The sequence below is a fragment of the Petaurus breviceps genome, unplaced genomic scaffold, assembly GCF_028583685.1.
Source record: "Petaurus breviceps papuanus isolate PSGF00001 unplaced genomic scaffold, PetGlider_PUasm1.0 689, whole genome shotgun sequence".
Taxonomy (NCBI): Eukaryota; Metazoa; Chordata; class Mammalia; order Diprotodontia; family Petauridae; genus Petaurus; species Petaurus breviceps.
This window is the reverse complement of record NW_027186458.1, coordinates 9,965,343-9,993,094: the sequence shown is the minus strand read 5'-3', so window position 1 is coordinate 9,993,094 and position 27,752 is coordinate 9,965,343. Positions and strand designations below refer to the sequence as shown.

Below are 27,752 nucleotides of genomic sequence, written 5' to 3'. Positions count from 1 at the left end.
GCCCTGAGGTGTAGCTTTGTTTTGGGGGCTCACTTTGAGAAGTGTTCCTTGTCCAGAGCCCCCCTGGCTTTGAAAAACCCAGATGTTGAAACCCAGATGTTGATTGGGTATGGATGTAATGGCTGGACAGTTTAGAAAGCTGTCTACTTGATCTGCTTCTGTCTTGATACTTCTGCCTGTACACTTTGAAGTTCGGGGTGCTGACCTTTTTCCCCTGAACTAGGTAAACGATATATGTCTGACTGATTAAAGTAAGCTTGTTAACCCATTTTGAGTTGCTTTCCTTTAACAAAGCAGATCCAAGAACCTGTATGGGCAGCCACCCTGAGGACGCTTGGGGTGCTTGCTGCTACACCCCCCAGCTCACCTACAGCCCAGTCTAATGGACGCTGGCATTACAAGCAGTTACATTCTACCGGTAGAGCCCTCCCTGCCAACGGTGAGACTTGGGCACATGAGTACAAACTGGTGCCAAGTGCTAGCACATCTACATCCCGCTGCCCCACCCAGGGCCCTGGTTCCTTCCAGCTCCACTACCCCACACTTCTGTGGCCCAAGTGGAGATGCCAACCCAGCCCGGAGGCAGGAGAGGACCTGAAGCCCTCCATTTTCATCAGCCACCACCTGCACGTCTAGCCTTCATCCAAGTTTGCAAAGCACACAGAGGCATTAACCCACTTAAGCATCAGCAGCACCCTGTGGGGTAGGCGATGCTGATATTACTGCCCCCATTTTACAGATGGGGAAACTGAGCTCCAAGGGAGCAGGTTAGGGGACTTGCCCAGGGTCACATAACTAGTGGGTGGAACATGGGGGGATCTGAACTCTGGTTTTCCTGTCTCCAAGTCCAGGTTCATGGTAAGAACGCTCCAACAGAAATCCACCTCCATTTTGAAATCACACCATCTTCCCACCCGTGAGTGTGACTTCTGAGCCGTTCCCAGGTCTCCCCCATCCCACTCTCCACTAAGGAAAACTTACCAGCACAGGAGAACAGGCCGATGGAGCAGTCAGCGCCTCCTGGTGCCCTTCCTGGGTGCCCAGGGGCACTGGGACACCTCCGTCCTCACCCTTCTGCCTCTCGGGGCCAGCTCCATCAGAGGCTGGAGCTCGAGGCTCTGACGGAGCAGATTCCACCACTCTCATGGGGGCATCTGGGGCCTCTGCACCCTTGTGAGGCCCCATAGCTGCAGCCCCGGACCCCGGCAGGCGCCCTGCCTTGGCCCGACTGGCTCGGGGGACGCTTCCTCCAAGGCTTGCTCTACACACCTGGGAACTGCTTCTGGAATGGGTTCTGACTTGCACGACCTGGCTGGTAATCAGCTTCAAGAGGTGCTGCCTGTGGCCCTCACTTGGGAGGATGTCTGTCTTGGCCCCGGCCCTCCCGCTGCTCCAGGGAGGCTTGGCCTGTGGAGGCCCAGAGGGCAGCGTGGGCTTGGGGGTAGCAGCAGCTGCCGGCTCTCGGGGCAGCAGCACCCCTCGAGAGACTACTTTGGCCTTCACATTCTTGAAGTTGGGTCTGGGAAAGCTGATCTTGTCTGGCATATGGAGGTTGCTCCCCGCTGGGCTCCCTGGCTTGGGTGCTGGTTTCCCCAGAACCTTGCCTAGGGCAGGTTTGAGAGCCTTAATAGGAGCTGCTTTCCTGCTGGGGTGCTTGACCAGCTCTTGGGTGTTTTTTTCTTTTTCAGAAGGTCTCTCCTTAGTTTTCTCAGGAGGCAAGACAGAAAAAGTCTCATCGGGGCACCCTGGGATGGCTGGGAGCCGAAAACCGACATCGTTAGGGCTGGAAACGCTCCCCTCCTGCAGTGATGCAAGTGAGGGGGTCACTTCCCAGTCTGGCGGATGGCTCCCTGCCAGTGGAGTTCCCACAGGATGACTTCCGATGCCCACGCTGCCATCAGGAGAGGGCACCACGTTCAGCTGGTCTCCTGGCTGGCACAGCTGTTCTGTAGGGTCACTGAAAGGTGGCCTGTCCACAGTGCGGTCGGCCTCTGGACAGCACCCTGACCGGGGCACGGCTGGAACACACAAAGTCTGCAAAGGGGTCTCTCCATTTGGTTGGTCTTCACACAAGCCAAAAGCCTTTTCTGTTAAAAACGTGTATGAACCCGGCCCGAGGGCACTGGTCATTTCCTGCTGAAAGCCACTGGTGAGAGCGCCAGGCAGCTTCCCTGCGGAGCCCGGGCTTTCAGCATGTGCTGGGGCATCTATCTGCATGGCCATCTCTGATATGACCAGATATGTGGTGTTGAAGACCTCACCAGGCTTCTGGGCGGCGGCCCCCGAGAGGATCCCCGGGCCCTCGCTGGCTGACTTCTCTTCTCTCAGGCACACCTCAGAACGGTAAGGGGCTGCCGCAGCCTGGCCACAAGGGAGCCCCGGGTGGGAGAGGCTTCCCTGCAGAGCTGACACATCTGGGGTGCCAGGCGGTGCCAACGTGGCCTGGCCTCCGCCCTTCATTTCCCACCCTTCTTCCAGGTGGAGCGCAGCATAGCCCACCTTCCCGTTGGCATCTCCACAGTCATACCTCCACTCTCCGGGCACCCTCTGGGCCTGGGAGCTGTGACATTCTGGCTCCTGCAGCCCCATCCTGTCACTCACCCAGGGCCCCGCTGGGACCTCACTGAGCATCACTGACCGTGGGGTCCCCTGATACTTGTCATCCTTCCCGGCTAGCACTTTGGTACATGAATCGGCTAAGGAAATCCTTTCCCCATCAGCCCCCGGCGTGTGCAAACGGGCCTCCTGAGCGGCATGTGGGCCGCGGGGCGGGGCCGAGTCCCAGCGTGCAGGACAGAAGGCTGGCGCTCCTTCAGGGGCCAGCCCATTCCCACATTTCTCCCCTCGACAGAAGGACGGCTGGGAGCACTCTCGTGCTTTCTCTTCTGAGTTCTGAGTGTCCATTGTGCATCGGCCTTTGCAGCTGGTCCAGGAGGAAGGGGAGGGAGACTCAGCTCCTTAAAGCGCTTAATATCCGGCTAGTCTCCCGCCGGCCCGGTGAGAAGGCTTGCGTCCCGAGCCGCGCAGGCCATGGCTCCTTGTCTGACATTCACCAGAAAGGGAAACACACCTCGTTTCCTAAAATAAATAGAGACCTCGGTGTAAATGAAATGTCTGAGAATTACTCATCCCACCTGACAATGCCTGCCCACTGAAGATTCAGCCTTGGAAACAAAAACTCACTCACCTAAAAGCTTATTACCAAGCTCCCAGCCCCACACCCATCTCAGGATCCTGTCCCGCTGTGGGAACCCGAAACCGGGGAGAGAGGAGCTCTCTCTCCAGGGCCGGTCCCCACCCCCAGCTGCCTGTCTGCTCCAAGAGCCCCTGGGGGCAGCCAGCCCCCACCACCAGGCACACCCGGGGTTCACCCTCCAACCTGGAAGCCAGGAAGCGGGGAGGCCTGCATCCCCGGGGAGCCCAGAGGACGGGCAGGATTCCGAGAGGCCAGGCTCGCCTGCCACTCTCATTCAAGTTGTGGAAGCTAATGACGGGTGCCAGCATATTCCAGACCCGGATTTTGGTAAGCCCTCAATTCCCCCCACCACTGACAAAAATCCCCAGTGGGAGTCCAACCAGAGAGTAAGCCAGAGTTGTGCAAGCTTGAGAAATAACTGTTAATAAATGCTGCTGTCAGACATGGCAGAAACCCAAAGCACCTGAGGGAAAGCACAGAGCGCCGGCTTCTGAAAGGTCCACAGGACCAGGGAAACTCAAAGCTGCTCTCCGAGAGACCAGCCAGGAAATCCTCCAGAGCAGAGTGCTTCTCAGACCCAAGACAAACTCTTCAGGCCGGCACTGAAAGGCCCAGCTAAGCCCAGTCTGGCTCCAGTCTCCGCCGACTGGCTGGCCTCCCCCTCCAGGATGGCCCACTGCAGCAGCTCTAGGCCAGAGCCTGGTCACTCTTCTGCCTCCAGCACCCCCATACCTCACCTCTGGCAAAGTCCTTGCCTGTGGTCTGGGCACAGACAGCTCAGGTGCCCTCTCAGCCCACAGCCTTCTCTGATCTCCCCTACTGCCTAGTCCTGCCTCATATTCACCATGCGTGCCCCCCCCCCCCCAACAAGAGGCATCCCTGGGGCCAGCTTGGGGTCGTGGACAGAGGAGACACTCAGTGCAGGTTTGCTGATATGAACACAGCTCCAAAAGCAAAGCCTGTCTGTGACCAGGCCAGCTTCTGTCCAGGAAGCCAGTGGGAGACGTGCACCTTTCCAGGTCAGCCCCAGGGCGAATGACTGTGTCTGTGCTTCAGGGGTCACTGACAGCTAGGGACTTATCCTCAACCTCTGACCCCTTGCTCTTCTGGCCTGCTGGTCCATAAGGCAGGCTCCAAGGAAGCCAAGTCAAACATTCTAGAAATCTGCTTTGTGCCCCGCAGTGCCTCCCTCATCCATGCCTACCCCTCACCCCAGCCCCTCCAGCCCCCTGCTCATGTTGCTGACATGTGCTTGTCCAGGCTGGCCAGGGCTCTTTGTTTCTCTGCTCCATTAGTGAAGCAGCCTACACCAGGCCAGAGAAGCAAGGCCCAGCCCAGTGTGGAAGGACCAGAGTGCCCACCCTGAATCCAAGCAAGCATTCAGAGAGGTCCTGTGTGTCCCAGGCATGCTCAGCACAGCTCATGGAGGCCCTGGATCTAGGGAAGTTCCCGAGGAAGTTCCTGGGATGCTTGTCTGGTCCTCCCCTCACTCCCCACAAACGTGTCATCTGGCCTGGAAAGCCCTGCTGCTGCTGCTGCTGCTGCTGCTGCTGTGCCAACCTAGCTCCTGCTCGCTTAAAGGGGGTTCTGGGAGTCTGCAGACGCCACTGCACAACACTGCATGCTCCACACTGCTTTCTGCACCTCCCCAGAGGCAAGAACATCAGTCCTGGATTCAACAACAGAGGACCTGGATTCAAATCCCACCTCTGAGGCTCAGTGCCTAGTGACCTTGGGTAGCACACTTCAGCCTCAGAGGCCTCTATTTCCCCACCTCTAAGATGAGGGGGTTGGAGGGACTGGCTCAAATGAGATCATTTTTGTAAAGCCCCTTAAAGTACTCTGTAGGTGCTGGTTATTGTGATAGCTGTAATATATAATGTCCCTATTCTCTGTTTAATCCTCCCAACAACCCAAGAAGTAGGTACGATGATTGTCCCCATTTTACAGTTGAGACTGAGGTAGACAGAGGGAAGTGACTTTCCCAAGGTCACACAGCTAATAGGTGACTGTGGCTGAATTTGAACTCAGGTCTTCCTGACTCCAGACCCAGTACGCTATGCACTACTGGCACCTTCCACCTTTCCCTTAAGGGTGGGGAGTCAATAAATGCTAAGAGTCACGAAGGCTTGAGCAAGAATCAGAGGACTCCAGAGCCCAGGGGTACCGCCTGTGCATCCTTCTCCCTGGAAAAGGCCAGGAGGGCTGACAGAGGCCAGTTTGGAAAACAGCAGGTGGGTGCCCTGTCCTTCCTCTCCCAACCCCCAAGTGCTGTCCATCCGCCAGGGCCGTGGGCCTCATCACACAGCACCTGCCCCTCCTCTGCTGCAGATCTCCAGGCCCCTGCTGCTGTGATGGGGGCGGTCTTGGCGTCTGAGAGGCAGCAGAGCCCCTGGAGCTGTCCAGGACCTCAGAGGACAACCAGTCCAAGTGAGAAAAGTGAGGCCAAGGCAGGTGACCACACCTGTCCCTAGCCCAGGGAAAGTCTGGCTCCAGTTCTTCTCTGAGAATCTTATGGTGACCTCCCCTGCCCTCATGCTGCAGGTAGCCAGGCCCACGTCCTCCCCATCCCTCCCTCCATCTGGGCCTCTGGGAAGAAAGGCTTGTGTCCTGTCACTGCTGGTGGATGGCTGAAACTCAGCACACAGTGTTGTCCCCTTAAAAGAAGCACCGCCACCTTCCCCCCAAAGAGGCCAAGGTGGGACAGCCCTGCCTTGAATCAACAGCCTGCTGTGTGTTCAATAGGGCTCACTGTCAGAGAGAACATACCTCACCAGCCAGCCAGCCAGGTCATCTGGACCAGCCCTTCATCTCCAGGAATCCAAGAGAGGCCACACATGCCTCCATGAAGCAGGCGGGACCCTGTCATGCCAGAACCACAAGAGCCAGGTTTGCTACCTGGGGAACATGTCCTAGAAAGGCCAGCCAGTGCCCATGCTAACTGTCAACAAGGCAAGAGGAGGGAAAGCAAGGTCCTGACATGGTCACAGTCCCCAACAACTGTCTCCATGCAAAGCATTCCTACAGAGACCAAGAATGCCCCAGGTTGGTCTGCCTCTGGGTGTGAGCAGGAGCAAAGAAAGAGGGACACTCAGAGGTCATCCCTGACCAACAAAGGCTGGATTAGGGAGGAGGAGGTGAGGATGATAGAAGGGGAAGGCAGATTAAGGGATGCAGTGGTCAGAAGCAGAGCAAACTTCTGAGGAGGGACCAGGGAAAGAAGACCAGAAGAATCAGGGGAAAATAGGATGGAGGGAAATAAGTAAAAGCAAAAATAGACCTATTTAAAAGAGGTAAGGAAGGAAACTATATTTTGTTAAAAGGTTTCATAGATAATGAAGTAATATCGATACTAATTTTCATTTTCAGTCCTATCCAACTCTGTGACTCCTTTCAGGGTTTTCTTGGCAAAGACAGAGTGGTTTGCCATTTCCTTCCCCAGCTCATCTTACAGATGAGGAAACTGAGGCAAACAAGGTTAAGTGACTTGCCCAGGGTCACCCTGAATCTAATTTTGAACTCAAGTCTTTGTGACTCCAGACCAGGTACCCTATCTACTATAGCACCTAGCTGCCGAATCCTAAACTAAATATGCACCAAAGGACATAGCATCCAAATTCTTAAAGGAAAAATTAAACAAGTTGGAGTAGGAAACAGCAAGTAAAACTATACTGGTTAAGGACCTCAACTTTCCCCTCTCAGAACTAGATAAATCTAACCATAAAATAGGAAAGAAAGAAGCTAAGAAGATGAATAGAATTTTTTAAAAGTTAGATATGATAGATCTCTAAAGAAAACTGAATGGAAAGATAAAGGAGTGTACATTTTCTGAGCTGTACATGGCACCTTCACAAAAACTGACCATATATAAAAACCTTGCAAATAAATGCAGAAGAGCACAAATATTAAATGCATCCTTTCCAAACCATAATGCAATAATAAATTATTCAATTCAATAAAGAGAAGTGGAAACTGATTTAAAAATAATTGGAAACTAAATAATTTAATTCTAAAGAATGAGTGGGTCAAAGAACAAATCACAGAAACAATAAATAATTCCAAAAAAGAGAATGACAACATTGAGACTACATACCAAAATTTGTGGGATGCAGCCAAAGTAGTACTTAGGGGAAATTTTCTCTCCTTAAATGTATATCAGTAAAAGAGAGAAAGAGCAGATCAATGAACTGAGTATGCAATTTTTAAAACTGGGAAAAGAACCAATTTAAAAAAAAGCAAACACCAAATTAAAAATCCTGAAAAATCAAAAGAGAGATTTGACAAAGTTGAAAATTTTTTTTAAAAAACCACTGAATAAATAAAACTTGGAAGCTGATTTTATGGGGGGGCAGGGGGAACCAATAAGACAGATAAACCACTGGTTACTTTGCTTAAAAAAAAAGAAACAAGAAAAGCAAATTAACAGTATCAAAATGAAAAGGGCAAAATCACCTCCTTTATTGGTGAGAAAATTAAAGAAGTTATTAGGAAATATTTTGTCCAATTGTATGCCAATGAATCTGACAACCTAAGTGAAATGGATGAATATTTACAAAAATATAAATTGCTTAGATTAACAAAAGAGGAAATACTTAAATAACTCCATCTTAGAAAAAGAAATTGAACAAGCCATCAATGAGCTCCCTAAGAACAAATCCCTAGGACCAGATGGATTCACGAGTGAATTCTACCAAACATTCAAAGAACAATTAATTCCAAATCTATATAATCTATTTGGGAAAATGGGTAAAGAAGCAAATTCCTCTTATGACACAAATGTGGTGCTGATACCTAAATGAGGAAAAGCAAAAACAGAGAAAGGAAACTATAGACCAATTTCCCTAGAGAATATTAATGCAAAAATTTTAAATAAAACATTAGCAATGAGATGACAACAATACATGATGCAATATATACACCATGACCAGGTGGGATTTATACGAGAATGCAGGACTGGTTCAATATTAGGAAAACTAACATAACTGACCACTCCACAACAAACCCCACAAAAATCATATGAGTAGCTCCACAGATGTAGAAAATAAAACTTTTGATAAAATATAACACTTGTTCCTATCAAAAACATTGTAAAGCATAGAAATCAATGCAACTTTCCTTAAAATAATAAGCAGTATCTATCTAAAACCATCAGCAAGAATTAACTTATAATGGGGATAAGTAGAAGCCTTTCCAACAGATCAGGGGTGAAATGCCCATTATCTCCACTATTACTCAATATTGTACCAGAAATGCCAGTTATAGCAATAAGAAATTGAAGGGATTAGAATAGGCAATGAGGAAACGAAATCATTATTCTTTGCAGACAATATGGTATACTTAGAAAAATCAACCAAAAAATAGTTGAAACGATAAACAGTTTTAGGAAAGGTGCAGCGTATAAAATAAACGCATATGAAATATCAGCATTTCTCTATCTTACCAACAAAGCCCAGCAACAAGACATAGAGAAAGAAATTCTATTTAAAATAACTGCAGACAATATTAAATTCTTGGGAGCCTACCTGCCGAGACAAACCCAAGAACTATATGAACACAATTAAAAACACTTTCCACACAAATAAAGTCAGATCTAAACAACTGGATCCCCAACATCTGGGCCACATCAACGTCCAGGGGCTGTCTCAAAGGTGAGTGAAAGCGACAGAGGTACAGCCTGGCCCTTGGCCTCAGGCAGTCAGCCTGGGAACCTCCCGAGCCTTCCACACCACACCACCCTGGTTTCACAACTCCACCTCAAGCCTGGTGCCCACACTCCCAGGTTACCACAGCCCGCCCTGGGGCAAACCGAACAGGTTGACCCAGCATGCTTCTACCCCCCAAGAGACAAATCCAAATGAGTCCGCCTCCTTTCCAATTTCCTAAAACCCTAATTACTTGCCATCATTCATGTGACTCAGGAGAAAACGAAGCATCAGAGGGTTTAATGTGTTTTCAAAGAATTAGCAACGGGGCCGAGCCACTTAGTAGGGACGATTAATAATTCAGAAGGCAAAGGCAGATTTGAAATTATGACCTTTTACCTCCCCTGCTGCCGGGTCAGGGATTAACCATGCAAAACGTCCGTTCTGTGTCAAAGGTGCCCCTCTCTTACCCCCTTCCAGCGCACCCTCCCACCCCAGAGAACTGAGAGCCACAAGGTACTCACCACTGGACCAGGAGCCCCTCAATGGCAGAGACCACCCCTGGACTTTCTGTGAAGCTCTGTGCCTTGTACAGCACCTGGTACACAGCAGGTGCTAAATAAATGTTTGCTGACTTGACTCCAAGGGGACAGGTGGCCCTCCCAGGCTATCAAGAGTCACTAACTTCTCTTGGCAAGACAGGAAAAGGTGAACGACTCAGTCCTTATGGCAAGACCCCCCCCCCTTCAAGGTAACAGCACAACCCATGGGGGAGGCTGATGTTTCAAGCCCCAGCCTACAGCCAAGGCCTCTGCAATAGCTCTGCTGCTACGGTAATCTAGTTCCAGCACACACTCATAAAGGGCCTACTGTGTGCAGATGCCCAAGAGAAGGCTCCCTGTAGCACTTTCTCAGAGCCACGTCCCCCTCCCAGGCTGAGGTGACCAAGCCCCATCCCTAGTCCTGAAGGAGGCCTGGATGGCGCCGGACAGCTGCCAGCAGGGCTGGAGCAGTCATGAAATGGGCGGCCTCCTGGTCCTCTCTCTGGGCATCCCTAGGCTCACTGCTACAGGACCACCTCTCATCCTCCTGCCATGAGCCTGGACTCTGGGATGTCCCTCTCACTCCCTCTCCCCACCAAAAGTCAAGCCAGGGCACCAGGGCTTGGCCGGAGGGAAGCAGCACTCACCAGGCCCTTAACTTTCTCGACCGCATTTACAAACTGGCTCGTGTGTGCCTTTCCATGAGACTGGGGGAGTCTCACAAATCATGATCCCCATTTTGTAGATGAGAGAACTGAGACTCAGGTGAAGCCCCTTCCTCACAGAGATCACTAGGTGGAACCATAGTACCAAGAGAGCTGGGTCTGAAGTCAGCAAGATCAGAGTTCAAATTCAGCTTCAGACTCCCAGACCAAGCTGTTTGACCTTTGTCTGCCTCTCAGCAGTCTCAGCTGTAAAATGGGTGCATTATGAGAACCAAGCTAGATACCTGTACCTAGCTCAGGACTAGGCAGAAACAGTCACACCTTCATGGTCACACGGTTCACACGTGTCCAAGGCAGGATCTGAACTTAGGGCTTCATGACCCAAAGTCTAATGGCATCTACTGTTCAGCACTGCCTGGGAAGGACCAGTTCTGACCCCAAGGAGATGCTCGTCTAAGGAAGAGGGATTTGATGCCCCCCCCAAGGGCTTAACGTGCGGCAAGGAGGGAGGGGGCAAAGAAGGGGTGTGGGCGGATGCCAGCCAGAGTAGGCTGGGGCCCCCCCACTGAGCCTCAGCTTCTCAGCACCCATCACCCTGCGCTAAAACATACTTAACATACTTCTCAGCCCACTGAGTCAGCCCCAAGGGATGCTCCCCAGTCTCAGGCCGATTCTGAGCAGCAGAGCACAAGCCCCTTGAGGGCAGGTGGGGCTGAACCAGCCTCAGAGAGGAAGAGCCAGATTGATGACACAGGCCATCTGGTCCAGTCTCCCTGGAAATGGAGACTCTCAGGGGGTGAATCCCTCCCCCATGAAGGGCTCAAGGAAGCTCAAATGTAGCCAAACATCCCCTAGCACCCTGCGAGCAAGGTTGGGTTTGTCCCTGACCAGCCACTGCCGTCGCAGAGGGAGCTCCCAGGTGGGGGAATGCCCTCCACTGATTTCTCTCTGCACCCTCTTGGCAACCTGGGGCCTTAGAAAGTTACTGGGGCCAGTGAGCTGTTCAGTGACTTGTCCAGGGACATGCAGAGAAGAGATGTCAGAAGCTGTGCTTTAAGGCAGGGCTTCAGGGGTAGCTAGGTGGCACAGTGAGTAGAGCATTGGCCCTGGAGTCAGGAAGACCTGAGTTCAAATCCAGCCGCAGACACAACACAAAAAACTAGCCATGTAACCTTGGGCAAGTCACCCAACCCCAATTGCCCTGCCTTCTCCCCTCCAAAAAAGAAAAAAAAAAGGTAGGGCTTCATGGTTCCCAGGTTGGCTCTCTGCCCACTGTGCTACATGGCCTCTCCCTGAATTAGGCTTAATGTCAGTCTTTGTCCTTGTTCTAATTTTCCCTGAAATGCACCCATTTATTACATTTAAAGGACTGTTATTTAGAAAAGTAAAGCATGGTCTGAGGAGGGGCTCTTAACCTTTTCTGGGTCCTGCCCCTATGGGCAGGTAAGGCCGTGGTATGGCCTTTCTCCAAATCACATTTTTAAATGTCTGATGGAAATCCTCAATAGAGTTCAAGGTGACTGGTTGTTTTCCCCATCCAAGGTCATGGCTGCCTAAGATCTACCCTGGGCCCAGGTGAAGGGCCTCTGCTGGGGAGGGGGCACCACTGGGGGCCCAGGGGAGCATGAGGGGGATGCAGCCCGGGAAGATCTCCACGGCCCAGGGCGAGTGAATAAAGGCTTGAATACCAAGGGAGAGTCAGGAGACAGGGAGCAGAGGAGTCATACAAGAATCCTCAGGGCACTCAGGCAGCAAGGACAGCCTCCATGTCCCTTCAGGTCACCCACCAGGGCACTCAGGCAGCAAGGACAGCCTCCGAGTCCCTTCGGGCCACCCACCAGGGCACTCAGGCCCCGGCTGCCCAAGGCCACACAGGTGTAGAACACAAGAGGCAGGACTGGAATCCAAGCCCTCAGCTACAGGGTGAGTGTTCTTTTCCCCTGGGTCAAGGAGTGTCTCTCTGTGGGGCCTGAGAAGCAGAGTGAAGCCCCAAAGGAGAGGGGAGAGAGAGGGAGAGACAGGGAGAGACAGGGAGACAGGGAGAGACAGAGAGAGAGAGACAGAGACAGAGACAGAGAGAGACAGAGACAGAGACAGAGAGAGACAGAGACAGAGAGAGACAGAGAGAGAGACAGAGAGAGAGAGACAGAGAGAGAGACAGAGAGAGAGAGACAGAGACAGAGACAGAGAGAGAGAGACAGACAGAGAAAGAGAGAGGGAGAGACAGGGAGACAGGGAGAGACAGGGAGACAGGGAGAGAGGGAGACAGAAGGAGCAGGCAGCAGGGACCCCATGGAAACCTCTGGCTGAGGGAAAGAGGTAGGGTTCTTGCTAGTACCCAAGGAAGAGCGGAAGGAGGGGAGTGGAGGGAGGAAGGGAGAGAGGAGGGGAGAGGAAGAAGAGAGAAGGGGGAAGAGGGGATGGAAGGGGGATGGAGGAGACAGGGAAGGGAGGGGAGAAGAGTGGAAGAAGGAAGAGGAGGAGGAGGAGGAAAAGAGGAAGAAGGTGCAGGGGAGGGGGAAGAAAAAGGGGAGGAGGAGGAAGAGGGGAGGAGGAAGGCTGCTCAGGTAACCCTCTGGGGACAAACTCAGCCAGGCTCCTGAAGAGCATCCATCTTCCAGGTCCTCCTCTCCTGCACACTGGAAACCCAGGCAGCTGACCCTGGGCAAGGACCCCAGCTTTGTACAAACAAGCTGGTTGGAGCCTCTTGAAATGAGGGGAGATCAGAGAGTGGGTAGCACCAGCCCCCCAGAGAACTGCATGAAAGTCCTGCCTCAGCCCCTTCCTAGCAGCTGTGTGACCATGGCCCAGGGCCTGCCCCTCTGGGCTTCCTCAGTCTCCTCTAGTATGAGGTGAGGGTGCTGGCCCAGGGGACCTGTGAGATCCTTCCCTAAGGGCTAAGCTAAGGGAGCTCACCTAGTGGTGAAATGAAACCCCAGAAACCCAGGAGTCTGACCCTTCAGGGCTATTTGGAAGAGGGGCCTTCCTTTACAAGGTGCCACCCCCCCCACACACACACACACCCCAGACTTAGAAAGTCGCCCCACCCCCACCTGGCCCCTCCTCCAATGCGCTTCCTAGAAGAGCCTTTGAAGCTTTGCTTTTTGCAGGCCATGAAACACTTTTTTCCCTTTGAAGGAGAGGACAGGACAGAGCCAGGAGCTGTTTTCTGTGGTCCTGAAGGGTTTACAGCAGGGCAGTGGAGGAAGACAGCTAGCTGCCTCCTTGCACCCCTGGCCAGGCAGTGCCCCCTGGCACCCAGAGAGGCAGAGGTGGGAGGGACCCCATCTGCCACCTAAGCCTGTCCTCCTCACTTTGTAGCTGAGGACAATGTGCCTCAGGGACTTGCCCAAGGTCACGCAGGCATTTGGCAGGATTTGAATGCAGGTCTCCTCTCTCTGCACCTCCCTAAGGTGTCTGGGGGCCACGGGCAGCAGCCTGCTCCCCCTCCTCGGCACCAGCCCACGGGCTCCCTCAGGAGAAGCTGAGCCTTCCTACAGGACCCGAGCCTCGGCTGACGGGACCTTCCCAGGAGCAAGGACGGCCCCTCTTCTCCCTCTCTCTGGCCGGCTCAGGTCAGGGGGCTGAGCCTCCATGCCCTTGTCCCTAGAGCCCAGCAGGACTCAGAAGGGAAGGAAAGAAAACATTTAGTGAGCCCCCACTACTATGAGGCACTCACTGCACTGGGGATCCACAAAGAGCACCTTTGCTCCTTGGGAGAAGATGGGAGAGAGGGAGAGGAGAAGAGGAAAGGGAGGAGAAAAAAGGAGAGAAAGGGGAGGGCGGGGGGAGATGAGGGAGAGAACGAGAGCGGAGCAAAGAAGGGCAAGAACCATGAAGACAGAGGGAAGAGGGGGGACAAGCACGGGAGGAAGGAGGGAAGAAGAGGAGAAAGGGGAGGAGAGGAAGAGGAGGAGCCGGGACGCCGCACCCCCTCCTTCCTCGGCTTGCTCACAGACTCACCCCTTTGGGGGCCTCCCGCGGGGGGCCAAGTTCAAGTCCAAGTAAGGCCGGCAAGAGGGGAGCCCTGGTGGGGGGCGCTGTGCTCCCAGTGCAGAGGGGCTCCCTGGGGGGCAGCCCCTCAGTGGGTGAACGCCTCCGCGATCAGCACTGGCCCGTTGCGCAGGCAGGCGGGCAGGGGGCCAGGGGGGCCGGAGCCAGGAACACCCCGCTCCCCGCCCCCTTCCACAGAGGCTGAGGTCTGGGCTGGCCCAGCCAGGGCAGGCGGGCTGCTGGTGGTCCAAGTGAGCGCAGCGCAGCGAGCGTCAGGGCGTCCGCCTCGGGTTGCGCCTTCCCCTCTCCCCCGGGACCCTCATGTCCTCAGCCCTGGCAGCCTCTAGTTGCCCCTAGCGGCCGGGCACCCCGCTCCTCTCCCTTCCTGGGCTGGCTCCAAAGGGGAAGCCAGTAGCCCCGGGTGGCCCAGGCACTGCAGTCGCCCACTGCACCGACAGCTGCCGAAGCACCCCTTTCTCTGGGGCAGGGATCGCTTCCCCAGCCCGCCCACACACACTCGAGCCCCTGCCTGGAGCCAATGAGCAGGTAACAGCTCCTTTCATCCCTCGGCGTGTCCGTCCCCAGCAGCCAACATACGGTAGGTTCTCGTACTCAGCCCTCCCGATTGGCTTTCAGAGCCTTCCCACCAGGCGGCCCGACTGAGGAGTCTGTATGGGATCCTTAGAGGTCACGGAGCGGTGTCTAATTTTATCTGGTACGGTAGTGTGCCTCACTGAGATTGGCCATACTAGAGCCCTGGGTTTCTGGCCTGCCCCTCACTACCGCAGCCAGCTGACTGGGGGGTGGGTAGACAGACCCAAGCTCGCGCCGTCCTTCATGGTCCACAACTGAGCTAACTACACGCGCCCACCAGCCCTCTCCAACGGGAAGCCCAGCCCCAGCTTCCTTCTGCCCTGACCCACGACCAGGACAGACGGGGCCTCCCTGCTCCCAGGCAGCAGGACCCTGGCACCAGACTTCCTTTCCATTTATCTCCAAAGATGAAAACAGCCCCTCGTCACCACCACCACCACACACACACACACACACACACACACACACTCACGCACACACACACACACACTCACGCACACACACACGCACGCACACACGCACGCACACACACACTCACGCACATACACAGCTTCTGAACTTTTCATAATCCAATAACAAGCCCTCCGATCAAACACCAGGAAGCTGGGGGGAAACAACGCTTCAGATCACCTCCTCCGGGGAGTAAACAGAAGTGTTCCAGACTCCGAAATTCATATCACTTCCTCCCCATCCCATCCACCCGGAGGATTTTAAGCGCACCCCACAAAGAAGGAAAAACTACAAGAAACAACACAAAAAAAGGCAAACCCCACACCGACCCAGAGGCTAATCCCTTGAAAATCATGAAAGTTAAAAATAGAGAAATATGTTTTGTAAAAGAGTTAGTAGAGGGGCGGGCGGCTAGGTGGCACAGTGAATAGAGCACCGGCCCCAGAGTCAGGAGTCCCTGAGTTCAAATTCGGCCTCAGACGCTTAACACAAAAACTAGCCATGTGACCTTGGGCACATCACTTAACCCCAATTGCCCTCCAAAAGATAAAAAATAAATAAAAGAGGTAGCAGAAAAAAAATCTTTAAAGGAATCTTTTCTTAGAGAATGATGATTTTGAAAATCTATCTCAATTATGGAATCTAATCAGCATCTATTAAGGAACTAGGGTTCCACTGGCCCACCCACCCACCCCAGAGCTATCTTGTTAAGAAACATACAGTATAAAACCGAAAGACTCCCAACTGTCCATCCAGTTTCCTACGGAGCCATATCAGGAAAAACCATTTTAAAAAAAGAAATATTTATATTCCCAACATCAAAAAGGCAGCACAGTGGTTGGTCTGGAAAGTTACTTCAGTCTAGGAAGCTGCCCTTCATTCCTCTGCCCTGAAAGGTCATTCATGAAGGTCCCTGAGAAAGGGAAGAGAAGAGGACATAGAAACGTGCTGGAAAACCCTGAGCATCAAACAGATGGCTTTCCTCATGACCCAACTCAAACGCCACTTTCCTCAGGGGTTGGTGCCCTCAAAGAAGCTCCCCAAACTTCTCCTAGGCCTGGGCCTGCCTGCTATGCCCCTGGTACTCATGGGCCTTCTCAGATGGGGCGCTTTGGGAAAACCTAGCCCGGATCCTGGCTGCAAATCCTTGTGTCCCCTGCCCCAGGACCTCATCCATCCTGGTGCCCAACTAAAGAACAGCAGAGCTGGTAGGGGCCTTAGAGGCTTTCCAGGCCCACCCATCCCTGCCTGACCTCTGCTTGGAGATCTAGGCCCCCACCTCCCAAACAGCCCCCTCCACTCTGGGACTAGCCTAGTGGTCGGCAAGTACTTGCTGGTATGGGGCCTCTCGGCCTCATCCCCAGGATTCGTCCTCTGGGACTAAGCAGGAGAAGCAGAGTCCCTCTTCCCTGGTCAACTCTTCAGATACCTTTGTCAGCTACCATGGGCCACCCCAGTCTTCTCAGAGCTCTCCAAACTAAGCAACCTAAGTCTTTTAATCCAATGTTCACAAGGTGGGGACTGGAGGCCCTCCTGGGGACACTCTCCAGTCCTCCTCAAACTGTGATGCCCAGGACTGGACACACTCCTGCAAGGGAGGTCTGACCAGGACAGCGCTCAGAGGAACTCTCACCTCCCTCTCCTAGGGCAGCCCAGGACAGGGTAGCAGCTTTATTGGCTCCCCACCACACAGCTGACTCGAATTGAGCTCACATTGAACTCCTATCCCACTAATACCCTCCCACCCTTTTCTAAACGAGGGCAATCTGAACCCAGGATAGTCAGCCACTTAAATTCTACACTCTCCCCTGCCCTTGAATCCCTTGCCCCTTAGCCTATCATGACTCCTCTCTCCAAACCTCAGCCCTGGGATCTTCCCAACATCTGTCTCCTACTCCCAAGCCACGGAATTCAGGTTCCCAATGGTGATGAGGACATTACAAACTCACTTTCTCTCACCTTAGCTAGGCCCTCACTGCAGCAAGTCAGTCTTTTTTTTTTTAATTTTTCACTTTTTGCATTCACTTTTATAAAATTTTGAGTTCTAAATTTCCCCCCCCAAGAAGGCAAGCAATCTGATATAGGCTATACATGTACAATCATATTAAACATATTTCCACATTAATCATGTTGTGAAAGATTAGAACAAAAAGAAAAAAACCACAAGAAAGAAAAAAGAGAGAGAGCAAATCGTCTCCTTCACTAGATGTGAATGGCATTTTCCATCCTGAGTCTTCTGGAGTTGTCTTAGATCCTTGCATTGCTGAGAAGAGCCAAGTCTATCAATCAGTCATCCCACACTGTGGCTGTTACTGTGGACAATGTTCTCCTGGTTCTGCTCCCCTCACTCAGCATCAGTTCATGCAAGTCTTTCCAGGTTTTTCTGGAGCCTGTCTGGTCCTCATTTCTTACAGCACAACAGTATTCCATTACATTCATTTACCACAACTTGTTCTGTCATTCCCCAATGGATGGACACTCCCTCAATTTCCAGTTCTTGGTCACCACAAAAAGAGCCGCTATAAACATTTTTGTACATGTGGGTCCTTTTCTCTTTTTCATGGTCTCTTTGGGATACAGACCTAGAAGTGGTATTCTTGGGTCAAAGGGTATGCACAATTTTCTAGCCCTTTGGGCATAGTTCCAGATTGCTCTCCAGAATGGTTGAACCAGTTCACAACTCCGCCAACAATGCACGAGTGTTCCAGTTTTCCCACATCTCCAGCATTTATAATTTTGCTGTTTTGTCACTTTAGCCAATCTGATAGCTCTGATGTGGTACCTCAGAGTTGTTTTAACCTGCATTTCTCTAATCAATAGTGATTTAGAGCATGTGTTCATATGACTATAGATAGCTTTAATTTCTTCATCAGAAAACTGCCTGTTCATATCCTTTGACCATTTATCAGTTGGGAAATGGTTTGTATTCTTATTGATTTGACTCAGTTCTCTATGTATTTTAGAGATGAGGCAAGGCAATCCTTTTATTCCTCTCTAATTGATTCCCTCTTTCACTCCCTATGGAAGCTATTCCAAACCTTTTCTTCTCTTTCTCCAGCCTCCCACCCTGTGCTCTCTCAGCCGAGGCCCTCTCCTCTTACTTTACTAAGAAAACTGAGGACATTGGACAGGAGCTGTCCCTCTTCATCTCACTACCCCCTGCACCCTCCATTCTCCTCTATCACCTTACGTCTTTTCAAGACTGTTGTTCTAACACTCACACTCCCCAATGTGCTTTCTCTCTGTGTCTGTCTCTGTCTCTCCTCCCTCACTAAGATTGGCTCCTCCCCTCCAGCCTTCAAACAAGCCCAATGCTCTCCCATCCTTAAAAAACCATCATTAGGGGCAGCCAGGTGGCTCAGTGAGTAAAAGCACCAGCCCCAGTGTCGGGATGACCTGGGGATCGAATCCGGGCTCAGACACTTAGCACCACACCCAGAAATAACTGGCCGTGTAACCTTGAGCAAGTTACTTAACCCCCAATTGCTTAAAAAAAACCATCATTAGACCCTCCCTTCCCACACCTTCTCTCAGGTCTGGTCTGACCTTCTCTCCACTCATCCAGCTCCACTGAGCCCTCATTGCCTCTAGCCTACAGCCTCCCACTGGGCCTCCCTGCCTAGGCCCCCCTCCACACTGCTGCTGGTGCCTTGACATAGTGCAGATCTGACCCCAACCTACCCTTCAACTTCCTTCTCTGTGATCCCTCCACATCTTCTCCCCTTTCCCCCACGTCCCCTGTGTGCATTCGCCCTGGGGGCCATCCTACGTGCTGGAGTACACTCTGCCGTCCCCTCTGCCTCAGGCTTCCTCTCTTCCTCCAAGATGCAGCTCAAACACCACCTTCTGCATGACACCTTTCCCCAGGGTCCAGCGCCCTCCCTGCCAGCCTGCCTTGTGCTCCTCTGCTGTGGACACCTGTATTTGCTAACCTCTCCAAACACTCCTAGTTCTGTGGAGGGCACCACCCGCTTTCAAGTCCCCCAGCCTTACCACCTCAGTGTCAAACTCTCCTCCTATGGAACCGCCTGCCCTCCTCAGCAACATGCAAAATGGTCCCGAGGAACAAATAGAAACTTTTCTGTTTGGTGCTTAAAACCCCTCCCTGCCTTTCTGGTCAGGTGTGCCTTATTTCCTCCACTTTCTCTGGGGTCCAGCCATGCTGTTCTTCTTGCTGGCCCCTCACACACACACACACACACACACACACACGATTCTCCATCTCTTATTACTATGACCTTGGACTGGCTGTGCCCTATGACTAGAATGCCCTCTCTCTTTACCTCCTGCTCGAGACTTTCCTGGGTTCCAGAAACTCAGAATTACAGCACATGAAGGGGAAAGGGGACTGGGTGGCTATCCAGGCCAGCCCCTGCCTGAAGGAATCCCCACTCTAGCATCGATAAGGGCTCATCCAGACTCCACACCCTCCACAGGCAGCCCAGGACTCTGCCGGGAGCTGGACTCAGCATGGGGAAGGTTCTGCTTAGCCACAAGCCTAAACCTTTGCAGCTTCCCCTCTTGCTCCTGGTTCTGCCCTCTGAGGACACCCAGGACGAAGTTGAATCCTCGTTCCCCGGCCCCTCAGATGCAGGCACCCTGCTGCTAGAGGCTTCCCCTCCAAGGCCATCCTTTCTAGGAGTCCCATGGTCCTCGTACATACCCAAACGCAGATTTGTTATCTCCCCTGCTAAGTTCTCTCAGGGCAGGGTCTACCACCAGGGCTCAGGATAGCGCCCGGAACAGAGTCGGGGCTCAGAACAGAGCCCAGCACAGAGTCTGGGCTCCACTGATGGTACCCTCTACATTTTAGCCCAAAAGTGATCTTGCTGTTTCCTGACCCAAGCCTCAGTCTTTCACCTGGGAACCAAGGCCTGGAATGCACTCCCTCCCCAAGGCAGACAAGGCTCCCTAGGCTTCCTCCTATAGGAAGCCTTTCCTGATTTCAGGATATTAGTGCGCTCAGTCTCACACTATCTGACCTGTGCACATGTGGTAACCCCCCTCCAACAACCACTAATAGAACATAAGCTGGGGGGCATGGCAGGAGCTCCCTCTGCTTTGCCCATGTCTCGGGTGCTTGGCATACAGAAGGCACTTACCAAGCTGCCTACCCACACCATTTGTGGAGAGGCCTGAAGGAGGATGGTCCCCGAGGGATCCTGCAGCCTGGTAACTCAGGGTAGGAGTGTGACAGCTGAACTGGAGAGGAAGACAGGCTGGGGCAAGGATGCCAGGCAGGGAAGAGGGAACCTGGGCCTGAACCAGGGTGGGGACAGCAGAGGGAAAGCTGTCTCCAGGCCTGGCAATTAATTATGTTATGGGAGGGAAGGCAAGAGTCGTGGTTTCTTTGGGAAGCTCGGAGGAGAGACTGGCTTTGAAGAGATTTAAGGCGTAGAGGTGGGAGGGGCCTTAGCATCCCTGCGTGAGGGGGCCACCCCCCTCACTTTAGAGATGAGGAAATGGAGGCCCGCCCCTTGGAAGTGTCTAAGTCAGGATTCAATTCTAAGGCTAGTGCTGCCTTGACAAACTCAACCATCATTGCTTCTGCCATATGCAAGGATGCCAAGATGTGCCAATGGGCCCCAGTGTATGAAAGACCAGGAGCGGTGGCTGCTGCCGACCAGGGAATGGGGAACCAAGTCCTAGCTGGGGAGACCTGCAGGCTTGGGGGCTGCCCACCCTCCCTGATGACCCACAGAAGCCTCGGCCCCTGGAAATCCTTCCTTGGCAGAAGCTGGCCGGCAGGCCCTGGGGGCTCAGCCCTGTGCCAGGAGCTCCCTGGAGGGGGGACACCAGAAGGCTCCTGGAGGGGCTGACCACCTGCCTCCTCTCTAAGCTCAGTCTTCAGCGGACAGGCCTGCTAGATGGTACAGAAGGAGGGTGCTTGGCAGGGGGGTCTGCGGCTCTCTCCACTCACCCCACCATCTCTCAAGGAGACCCCACAATCCAGCCCTGGAGCCTAGCAGGGCCAAGGCCATCGCATCCTCTGAGCCAGCATGTCCCCGGGCCAGAGCCAGATCTGTGCCGCCCTGTAGGACCCCTCCTTCGGCTCCTCCCAGAAAGCTCCGGCCAACAGAGACTTTGTTCAAAGGGCCCATTTGTCCGGTGCCTTCAAACAATGGTCTTCTGTGACATCAGAAGCTTGAAAAAACAAGACGTGACTTTTCCTTTCTGCTCCAGGCCTCCTGGGGCTTCCTGCACCTTAGAAACATCCCAGCAAGCCCAGTGCTGCCCCAGAGACCCTGGCCCGGGCCCCCAGAGCCAGGAGAGCCTTGTGACAGCCATCTCTTCCTCCTCCCTGGTGGTCAGAGTGTGGTAGAGGGCCCAGGACAGCAGCTCATGCACCTCCGCCCTTCCCCAGCACACACACACACTCACACATACACACACACTCACACACACTCAAATACACACATACACACGCTCACACACTCATACACACATACACACTCACATATACTCTTACACACACTCACTCACACACTTACATCCTCACACACATGCACACACTCACTCATGTACACTCACACATACTCTTGCACACTCATACACTTACTCTCACACACATATACACACACTCACACACATACACACACTCACATACTCTCACAATTCACACACTCAAACACACACTCACACACACATACACACTCACACACATACATACTCACACACACACACACACTCACGCCAGCACTGCTATTTTTAGGTCTCTGGTCTCCAGAAGGCAGAACTCTGCTGGCCCTGGGCCCCCTTCCCTCTCCCTCTCCCTGCTTTCCCTTGGCCACCCTGGCACAAAGCAGAATGGCCTACAAGGCGAGGGTCTGGCAAACTGACCCAGGCCCCCAAGAAAGGGGCCAACAGACCCCACTGCAGCCATAGCCGGACCACCCAAGCACAGGTCAGTGGGAGCCAAGGGCAGCAGCAGCAGCAGGGCAGCAGGCAAGGGTGGTCAATGCCCACTGAGCCCCTCCCACACACAGGGCACTGCTAGGCTTCCAACCAAGTCGGTGACACAGGCAGGACCCTCAGTCCGAAGAGAAGATGAGTGTACAAAAGACACACGGAGAATCCAGAGAAGGGAGAAGTCGGCTCCCCCGGGAGCCTCAGCCAGAGGGGCTGTGGAGCCGAACAGGACTGCACTTGGCTCCTGCCAGCCATCAGCCAGCTTCTTGCTGCTGCCCTCCACATGCCGGCCTCAGGAAGGAGGACCACTGGGACCTTCAAAGGCTACAAAGTGCCCTCACCAGGTCCTCAGGACAGCCAGTGAAAGGGGACGCCATGACTGAGGTGCAGAGCGGTCAAGGGATTTCCCCAAGGTTACCCAGCTCAGAGACAGGATTGAAGCAGCCCCAGTGTCTGTGTCTGTCTCCCTGACCCACCCACTATTGACAGAGGATGCCCTGCAACACTCTCACATGACATCTGTCAGGGTCCATCTGTGTGGAACACTGGGAGTCAGCAAGACCTGTTCAAATCCTGTCTGAGACGCTTGATTAGCTGTGTGACCCTGGGCAAGTCACTTAACCACAGTTGGCCTCGATTTCCTCCATTGTAAAATGGGGATAATGATAGCCTCTACTTCTTAAGAGTGTTGCCTTCTATCAGCCCCTCTTAGACTGAGGCTGCTCTGGGATCTCCCTGAGGGCAGGGACCAAGGCTTGCTCATCCCCAGGGGGTCCTCCATTAGATACCCAGCCCGCACCCGAGGGTCCTGCAACTTGGAGGAGAAAGCCGCATCTGCCAAGCCCCTGAGAGAAGATCCCCAGGAGGAGGAAGGCAGACAAGAGCCCCTTCCCCCCAACCCCCGGCCTGGGGATGGCCTCCAACCCAAGAAGTCCTGAGGATTTGGACTTCCCTCCGCCATCTTCGTAGTGTCCCAGAAGTGACCGTCAGCAGCGGGCAGGTAGGGAACAACGGTGCGACGCAGCCTCGGGAAGCTGCTGCTTGCAGTTCTGAAAGTCTCAGGGAGAGCTGCCCCCGGCATCCTCTCAGGAAGGACCCAGAAACACGCCAAAAGGACTCCCTCCCCCCAGGGCTACCCGGAAACCTTGTAGGCTTTCCTCAGACCCGGAGTCAGGGGCCACAAGCAAGCTGGACAGCCTAAAGGGGATTATCCAGAAATATGGTGCCCACACCCCCTCCAGCCCAGAACCCAGGACCTAAGCCATGTCATTTAGTCATATACAAAAGACCCATCGGGCTCATCTGGAGAGACCCAGAAAGAGGTAAGCAGAGACAAGGTGCTGGAGGAAGTTGGAGCCAAAGTCCAATTCCCTTCCTAAGTGAATGGACGGATAGCACTTACTAAATGCCTGCTGTGTCCAGAGCACCGTGCCAAGAATTGAGGAGACAAAGAGGAGGGCCATCCCTGTGCCAAGGCACTGCCCTCCCAACTGGGAGACAGCACATCCTCATGGACAGGACGTTGAGGCAGAGAATGGCAGGGAGACTTGTCTGTGGTCACCCAGACCGTGAGGGGCCGAGGCAGGGCTTTCTGCCTTTCTCTAAGTGCATGCTCTCCTGTGCTTCCTCTAGGTCCCTGAAGGCCTGCGCCCTGAGAAGATGGGCCAGCCTTCTTGGCACCAGAATTCAGAACTCTGAACAGGGGGCTCGTAGCTACACACAACCCAGTTTAGTTTTGACACCAGGACAAAAAGGCTTCCGGTGGGAACTGTCCAAAAGGGGATGGGCTGGAGAAGAGGTCTGAGCAGAGGCCCAAGAACCACAGAACATCCGGGGGCCAAAGAGGCGATTCTGGAGGATCTAGATTGGAAGGAATGGCTTCTGAAACTATGGGAGAGGCAGAAACCAAGGGAACAGAAAAGCTAAATGAAATACCTGCTTAAACCCAATAACTTATTTTAAATCCGTTTTTCTGCTGGAGGCTGGGGCAGGGGCCTCTAAACTGAACACCTTTAGCAGCCTGACCCAGCCCAGCCCATTCCCTCAGGGCTGGGCTAGCTGGCTCCCCAGAGTTACAACATGTCTCCAAAGTCCACTTGGCTGAAATGAAATAAATTTTCCATTCCGACAGTGCCAAGGACACATTGTGCACCCGAGGGAGAGCTGGTTTAGCTCCTCCTCCCTTGGCCTCCTCCTCCCTCCTTCTCCTCCTCCTCCTCCTCCTCCTTCTCCACCCCACCCCCCTGGTCCCCAGGAAGGGCTAACTTCCTGCTACCTGCTTCTTGGCTAAGGTGCCAAGGTGGGACTCTTCCTTGGAAGGTCCAAGCTTCTGATTCAAATAGCTATGTTGGTCCATCCCCTGCCCAGCAGCCCAGCTTCTGTCTGGCCAAAAGCAGCAGCCTGGAGAAAGCTGGCCAGCCCTAAAGATAGCATGCTGGACATTCCTGCCGCTGCCTGGGGCTGGAGAGCTCCCTGACCTTTGCCCGGGGATGGAGGGAGGGGGATTCCTCCCACTTCCAGCCCCTGGCTCCCCTTCCCTGCTCTTCACAATCCTGGGCTGCTTTCAACTCCCCTCGCTCCAGAGCCTCCCTGCAAATCAGCAAGAGGGGCCAACAGGCAGGCTTGCTCTGAAGAGACGCTGCGGGGCGAGCAGGGACAGGCCGGAGGACCTGCAGGAAAAGAAGCCAAGGCTTCGTCCGGCCCCAAAGGGCCGGGCCCTGGAAGCCTCCTCTGAGGCCCCAGAAGTCAGGGCACGCACAGCAAAATTCTGTCTTCTGGAGTGAGTTTAAACAGAGAACAAGCCCCGACCCATCCTGCTAAGCTGTTCGGCTCCTCTCCCAGCCCTGCTCCTGGTAGGATGCAAAGTCAGGGACTGTCTGCCTTGGTTTGCAGTCCCAGAGTCTCATAGCACAGGGCTAGGTATGCAGTAAGCACTCGGTAAATGCTCTCTCATTCATTCCTCAATGTCGGGCTTCCCTCCCATTTCAACAGGAATGAGAGTCATTCAGTGAGCATTTGCCGACTGCCTCCTGTGTGCCCAGGACTGTTCCGATGCTGGGGAATGCGAACAGAACTTCAGAAATGACAATGCACAGGACAATTCCAGCGGCTGCAATCGGCCAAGCGTGCCTGCAGGTCGGTCTGAGAAGGGAGCCCCCGCGACCCAGGTTCTAGTCCTCTGTCTTTGGCTCCTGGCCTTCCATCCATCCCTAGGCTCACCCGCTGGGAAACACGGAGGATGAATCAGACCGCCCAGGAGGTCTCCTCCAGCTCCCGACGTGACCGTCTCATTGTCAGACTGGCCGGGCGCCCCACAGGCAGCACGCGCTCCCCAAGCCAGAGCCAATGCCGTGCCTCCCAACTGTCTCTCCTCCCGGACGCCCTCCCTCTCGTGAGCACTCGACCGTGTTTCCAGCCAGGCAGGCTGGCACCGTCCTTGACTGATTTTTAAAATTGCGTTTCTGAGTTCACAATCTCCTTTGTCTCCTCCCCACCTCCATCCCTCACACCTAGTCGGTCTGTGAATGGTCAGTTCTGCCTCTTCAGGTGTATCTCACATCTTTCCCCATCTCTGCTCACACGGGACTCGTTCAAGCCTTCATCCCTCCATCCCAGAAACGCCTCCCAACTGACCTTCCTGCCTCCAATCAAGCCCTCTCTGCTGAGCAGCCATTCCTAGCACAGGCTTGCCTGACCCACCCGCTCTCCTTCTGCTTGGAGGCTCCTCTGCCAGCCACGGACCAGCCTGATGCCACAGTACTCCCCTCCAGCAAACTGGTCATTTCCCACCTCCCCGCCTTTGCACAGATGGTCGCGGAAGCTTGGAACGCCCTCAGCTACCAATGCCACCATCAAGATCTTCCTGAACCAAGGGGCGGCCAGGTAGCACAGCGAGTAAGAGCACCGGCTCCAGTGTTGAGAAGACCTGGAGATCGAATCCCGGGCTCAGACACTTAGCACCCACCCAGAAACACCACCCAGAAACACCTGGCCGTGTAACCTTGAGCAAGTTACTTAAAACCCCAATTGCTTAGGGGCAGCCAGGTGGCTCAGCGAGTAAGAGCACCGGCTCCAGTGTTGGGACGACCTGGAGATCGAATCCCGGGCTCAGACACTCAGCACCACACCCAGAAATAACTGGCTGTGTAACCTTGAGCAAGTTGCTTTAAAAAAAAAAAAAAAAGATCTTCCTGAACCTCCTCCTCAACCGTAATGCCCCTCCCTCTTCAAATGATTCTCAAACTCAGAAGGCCCAAAGAGAATTCATCAGCTTCCCAGGCTCCCAGACTTCCCTTCGGGCCCCCAACCCAACAGCCATGCTGGATCCTCGCGGCCCTCCCCGCCCCATACCCAAGCTGTTGCCCCCTTGGTCTCGGCAGCATGTCTCCAATGCCCCTTTTTCTCCTCTGACGCTGCCCCCACCCTGGGGCGGACCCTCATGGCCTCACACCTGGACAGCTGCAGTGGCTGCTGGGGGAAGCTGCCTCAGTCTCTCCCCATTTAGCCACTAAGGGGATGTGCCTAAAAGGCAGGTCCCACCATGTCAGCCCCCCACTGGAGAAACCCCAACAGTGGGGACAATTGGCATTATCTCTGTGGTTCTGTGGTTGTAAGAGCTAGAACTCACAGTTCTCCCGCCCACATCACACTCTCCTGGCACCGTTTCGATTTATCGTGGGGTGGCGTAAGAAATTAAGCGGGAATTCTGGGGCAGTTTTGCAGAAGCTGCAAACGACACAGAAAAGGTTTAGAAACTCAGAAATGCATCAAATATACGTGTGGTATTGTATGATAGCAGCACGTCTTACCTTTGACTGGCATCACAACTCGGACTTCTCTGGTATGAAGGAAGGGCCAAGCCCCTGCCCCCCTCCATGTGAAAGGGATAGCAGTACATTGTGCCATCCCCCACTCCTCTTACAGTGGACTGGCTCCTTCCCTAATGCCCTCGAAGAGGGGCAGCTGGGTGGCTCAGGCCTGCAGTCAGTCAGGAAGCCTCATCTTCCTGAGTTCAAATCCAGCCTCAAACACTACCTATGTGACCCTGGGCAAGTCACCTAACCCTGTTTGCCTCAGTTTCCTCATCTGTAAAATGGGCTGGAGAAGGAAATGGCAAATCGGCCCAGGGTCTCTGCCAAGAAAACCCCAACTAGGGTCTCTAGGAGAAAACAAGCGAACACACAGCAGCATGCCATCAAAGTGCCCACATCTTCCGCCTCCTCAACAAAATGCAGGGCTCCCTGCTAGGCCCCGGCGCCCCCGCAGGCTATCAGCCCATACTTCTCCCCCATTTGGGCCTCCTCAGCCAAACTCCTGCAGCAAAAGCACAGCCTGTCTGCTATGGCTCTCCCCTTCCCCTGCTCATCTCTTTGCACAAGCTGGGTCCTCCCCATCTTCAGACATGGCGGCCTTCTCCTCCTAGCCCCTCGCCATCGTGGCACTCCTGACTGCCCCCTCCTGCCCTGTGGCCCCCTCCCCTGCCCAGCTGCCTGCTACTTAGCCTCCCAGGCCCGCTTTCCCCAAGGCTCCTCTTCCCTTCTCTGTCTCCATATTCTCTCGGCTATCACTACGCTGCTGCTGCCGGGGGGCTAACCCCCTTTATGTAGATGACGCCTAGTTCCGTCTCCCAGGCCCCAGCATCGGTCCTGAGCCTCGGTCCCACATGGCCAACCGCCTCCTGGCCATTCCCAGGAAAACAGGCCTGCAGACACCCCCAGGTCAGCATCTCCCAGACAGAAGCCAGAGCTCATTCTGTCCTTCA

At 53.8% G+C, this 27,752-nt stretch overlaps 1 protein-coding gene across 1 annotated transcript in view; it reads right to left on the bottom strand.

Moving 5' to 3' along the window:
* Positions 1-15,339, bottom strand: part of MTUS1 (microtubule associated scaffold protein 1) — a 93,554-nt gene extending 78,215 nt beyond the window's left edge. Inside the window, exons 1-2 of the mRNA XM_069104855.1 lie at positions 14,009-15,339; positions 982-3,078 (exon numbers count right to left, since the gene is read on the bottom strand). Coding sequence (XP_068960956.1) covers positions 982-2,904 — 1,923 coding nt within the window. The 5' untranslated portion in view covers positions 2,905-3,078; positions 14,009-15,339. The remainder of the gene's footprint in view (positions 1-981; positions 3,079-14,008) is intronic.
* Positions 15,340-27,752: the final 12,413 nt, after the last annotated feature.